Here is a 5,000-nt window from a genome sequence, read left to right on the forward strand (position 1 = left end):
TGAGGGAATACCGACTGGCCTCCGACATCGACCGCTTCTGCTCCGAGCTGCTGCAGCTCTACGGAGACAACCGGAAGTTCCTGCTTCTGGGTGAGAGACATTGAGCCCCGCCCCCGCCCCCCGCCGTCCATTCTCTATCCATTCAGATGTCGCTTTCTTTCTGTCCCAGGAATGCGTCCGTTCATCCCGGACATGGACGTCGGAGTCTTTGAACGTTTCCTAGAAAGCATCGGCATCCGGGAGGGCGGGATTTTAACCGACAGCTTTGGGCGGATCAAACGCAGCATGAGCGACATGTCGGCCACGGCCATGAGGGGGTTTGTATGAAGGGGGGGGCGCTCTGTCTGTGTTCATGTAAGAGGGACAAGATAAAGTTAAACTGGACAAGTTTAAAGATTTAGAGCCATCTAGAACCTTCTGGATCAGCACCAGAAGGTTCTAGATTGTTCTCGGTATCTTTAGACACCAACATGAAAAGTTAAAGTGAATCAGAGTTTAGTATGTTTAACTGATTCTTAATCCATAAATGGGTTTAATGTTAAAATGTAATATTTGTTCCTGACCTCATTCTGGATCAGAACCAGAAGACGTGATGGATCCTATCGGACCCCTTCATGACTGGGATGTTTGGGGAGTGAATTAAATGCAGATTTTACAAGATAGGATCTTTTGAAAAAGCCTCCATTATAAGTAAATGGGAAAATCCAGATGTTTGTGTATCCAGACGGGGATCCGGATCGATCTCAGAATGTAACGGGTTCTAAATTAGATCTTCAAATTTTTATTCATCAATATCCATCCAGCAGTTTTTCCATAATCCTCCTTGTCGGAGGTAATCAATCAATGAGAACACCTGTTTACATCTGTCAGGCAGGTTTTAGTTTTTGTTTCCTGTAAATTTGAATAAACAGGAAGTCAAGGAGGTTTTTTACAAGCTGTTTTTTTCCTCCAGCAGGTATGACAACTCCTCCCTGGCCTCGGGGTCTCAGGAATTCAACCGACGCCTCTCCGACATCACCCACGACATCCAGGCCCTCGGCTTCCAGGACACGCACGGCGACATCGAAGAGGAAGACTACTACCTGTGAAGCGTCCTGGAAGTCAGGTGACGGGAGATCGATGATTCCGCCCGGCAACACCTGAAGAAGAAGCGTCACCATCGACCCCAAAGAGAATCTGAATATAAGAATATAATATTATAAAAGATGTAAAAACATGTTGAAGATGTGCTCACAACACGAGCTCCGCTCACGCGTCTGAATAAAGAGTCTGTGGAGGTAAATCAGTCCCTGAATTTATTATTTTAATAAATGTATTTATTATTTTAATAAATGTATTTATTGTTTTAATACATTCTGGGCTATTTCCTTCGTGATTGACATGAAAATATCACTTTTAATTGAATGACTATGCGAAGTCTTGCCCATTTAAGATATGGAAGAGGTTGGACTGAAGGTTGGAGTTTACGATCTGACCACCAGATGTCGCCACAGGCTGGGTTTTTAATTTCAAGTAAATGTTCAAAATAAAACGAGATAGAGGTAGATAGATAGATAGATATATGGATGGATAGATAGATAGATAGATGGATGGATAGATGGATAGATAGATAGATAGATAGATAGATAGATGGATAGATAGATAGATAGATAGATAGATAGATAGATAGATAGATAGATAGATAGATAGATGGATAGATGGATAGATAGATAGATAGATAGATAGATAGATAGATAGATAGATAGATGGATGGATAGATAGATAGATAGATAGATAGATAGATAGATAGATAGATAGATGGATAGATAGATAGATAGATGGATAGATGGATAGATAGATAGATAGATAGATAGATGGATGGATAGATAGATAGATAGATGGATAGATAGATAGATAGATAGATAGATAGATAGATAGATGGATGGATAGATAGATAGATAGATAGATGGATAGATAGATCTCCCTCCCTCTCTGTCTGATGCCCATTGACCCGTTTCATGACCTTCCCATGATGCACTGCTCCTCTTCCAGCCTCACTGGACATTAGTCAGCGCCTCCATGGGCTTCACCTCCGCTCTATCATGACGTCATGATTCCGGCTGTCTGTAATTACGTCGTAATAAACATTGTAAACTGTAAGTGTTTGATGATCACTTGTGTTTTTGTCAGATGTTCTATTCCAACATTTCATCACGAAGTCTACGTTCGTTTCACAGAGATCAAAGGTGTTCCTGATCTGGGTCGGATCGGGGATCAATGTCGGGATGAAGGATAATCCCCCCCTGCAGGGATTACACTGGATTACACCGTTATATTTAGGAGGGCAACAGTCGTTAATTCAATTAAAATATAAAAGTACACATTTAAAATAATCCTGAGATAAAAGTGCCAGAAAGAATCTGAGACTTTATATTTATTACATTTGTCCTCTTTGCAGCGTGGCTAGACTCCTCCCCGAAAGCGTGTTACGACGTGACGTATTCATCGTATGGACCAATGAGAGCCGAGGAGGGCGGAGAGCAGTCGCGAGCCGGGTAAAAGGGATTTGACAGCTGCGGGGCTGGAGCCGAGCCGCCGGTACCGGGAGACTTCCGAGCCGGGACCGGAGCGATGGCGGCGGCGGCGGCGGCGGCGGCGGCGGAAGCGGCAGAACCCCGCACGGTTTCAAGGACAACCGGAGGAACCGGGAGAATTCCCGCCGGCGACACGCCGCCCTTTTGTTCCTGAGTAACATCTCCCTGGACGGGCGGCCGGTACCGAGCAGCACCGCCGCGGACCCGGTGGCGGTGGAAGCCGTCCCCGAACCGACGACCGGCTACGGGACGTTCTCCAGCTCGGCAGCGCCTGGGACTTCCGGGACCGCTGCGGCACCGAGGACCGGACTCCTCCCGGTACCGCCTATCCTCGTCCTCCCGTTGGACACGGACACGGACACGGGCACCGGGAGCGCGGAGGTGCTGCTGGACTGCCGAGGCTCGTCCCCGTCGCCGTCGCACGCCAGCCTGCTCCCGTCCCCGGCGGGACCGCGGAAGTCCTCCACGCTTCTGTCGGTTCGGAGCTGCAGCTCGGTGTCGTCCGAGCCGCGTCACAGGTGAGCCGGTAAACGCGCTGATCCGGTTTGTTTTTGATCCGGAGTGTTCACACATGGCTTCGGGACCGGGACTCTTGTTTGGGTTCGTTTCCTGACTCACCTGCTCAGGTGACCTGAGATAATCCTGCAGAAGTAAAAACATTGTTCATGCCCCCCCCCCCCCCCCAAATACCACAGATGATGATGATGAAGATGAAGGTGGTGATGGTGATGGTGATGATGATGATGATGATGATGAAGGTGGTGATGATGGTGATGGTGATGGTGATGATGAAGGTGGTGATGGTGATGATGATGATGATGATGATGATGATGAAGGTGATGATGATGGTGATGAAGATGATGGTGATGATGATGATGATGAAGATGAAGGTGGTGATGATGATGATGGTGATGATGAAGATGAAGGTGGTGATGATGATGATGATGATGATGAAGGTGATGGTGATGATGATGAAGGTGATGATGATGACGATGGTCATGAAGATGATGGTGATGATGATGGTGATGATGATGATGAAGGTGATGATGATGACGATGGTGATGAAGATGATGGTGATGATGATGGTGATGATGATGAAGGTGGTGATGATGAAGATGGTGATGAAGATGATGGTGATGAAGATGATGGTGATGATGATGATGAAGGTGGTGATGATGAAGATGGTGATGAAGATGATGGTGATGATGATGATGATGAAGATGTGACAGAAACGCGGCTCAGCTGCCTCCAGACCGTTTTGATGACGTTCATTATTTATTGTGACGTAATCTGAGGAGCCGGTTGGAGGGACTCGAACCTGCAGCCTGCTCGGTTCTGATGGATGGATCCCGCTCCGTCATCGTGTTGGTACCGAACCGAACCCAGATCACGTGATGCGTTTTATTTACCGGCTCGGCCCGGACCTCCGCGTGTTCTCAAGGCGGGACGTGAACCCGTCACTTCCGCTTTTCAACAACATTCCTGAAAGGCGGAGCCGAATTCCAGAACGGATGGACACGCCCCCTGGACCGACGCTGAACCCGGAGAGGAGACGGTCCGACTGACGTCATCTCCGCGCATCGCGCGTGTTGAAACACGCGTGAACATGCAGCGGGGTCCCGGAGAGGAAGAGCCCCGCCCCTCTGGTGACGTCACACTAAGAAAGATCTGCGTGTCCCGCAGACGCTGCAAAGACATTAATGTGATGACGTAAGACCCAGCGGGCCGTGCGCGTGCGTGTGAGTGTGCGTGCGTGCGTGTGCGCGGTATGAAACGTGACTTTGTTCTCACACACAACGGCGTTATTAAATGTGAGGATTAGAGATCTGATCTGGATCTTGATCTGCTGACGCTGATCTCCAGGCGGAGTCTGGGTTTTGGTTGCCATGGTTACACATCCTGTTTGGAGGATGTACGGATGAGAACGATTCTCGGCGTGTGACGGACTCTGATGTGTCCCACTGGGACGTCTGGGATCTGACGCTGGAACCGGAGCAGACCGGTTCTCACGACGGGGGCCATGAGAACCGGTCTGCAGATACCGGGACGGATTTAGAGCGGCCGGGTCGGATCCAAACGATAAAGACCAGCAACCCTCGTCTTCATCATCCGTCAGGAATCCCTCAGTTCCCACAACATTCCTCAACGTCCGAAAGACTGTCCCCGTGGGAAATGGACCGCCGGAAGATCCCGTCATGTGACACGCCGCAGAACCGCAACGCCGATCTAGAACGTTCTCCTGGAAAAGTGCTCACACGCACACACACACGCACACACACACGCACACACACACGCACACACACACACACGCACAGACACACACACGCACACACACACGCACACACACGCACACACACACACACACGCACATGCACACACACACGCACATACCACACACACACACGCACGCACACAACACCACACACA

The 5,000-nt window shown here is 49.1% G+C and overlaps 2 protein-coding genes across 2 annotated transcripts in view; both read left to right on the forward strand.

The window, feature by feature from the left end:
- Positions 1 to 1,224, forward strand: part of ccm2l (CCM2 like scaffold protein) — a 4,948-nt gene extending 3,724 nt beyond the window's left edge. The window contains 3 exon segments of the mRNA XM_068749743.1: positions 1 to 90; positions 170 to 317; positions 956 to 1,224. The exon segment at positions 1 to 90 is cut by the window's left edge and continues 49 nt beyond it. Coding sequence (XP_068605844.1) covers positions 1 to 90; positions 170 to 317; positions 956 to 1,088 — 371 coding nt within the window. The 3' untranslated portion in view covers positions 1,089 to 1,224.
- A 210-nt stretch (positions 1,225 to 1,434) lies between these two features.
- cables2b (Cdk5 and Abl enzyme substrate 2b) overlaps positions 1,435 to 5,000 on the forward strand; it is an 8,774-nt gene continuing 5,208 nt past the window's right edge. Inside the window, exons 1-2 of the mRNA XM_068743063.1 lie at positions 1,435 to 1,455; positions 2,553 to 3,091. Coding sequence (XP_068599164.1) covers positions 1,435 to 1,455; positions 2,553 to 3,091 — 560 coding nt within the window. The remainder of the gene's footprint in view (positions 1,456 to 2,552; positions 3,092 to 5,000) is intronic.

This window comes from Brachionichthys hirsutus, chromosome 2 (assembly GCF_040956055.1).
Source record: "Brachionichthys hirsutus isolate HB-005 chromosome 2, CSIRO-AGI_Bhir_v1, whole genome shotgun sequence".
Lineage (NCBI taxonomy): Eukaryota > Metazoa > Chordata > Actinopteri > Lophiiformes > Brachionichthyidae > Brachionichthys > Brachionichthys hirsutus.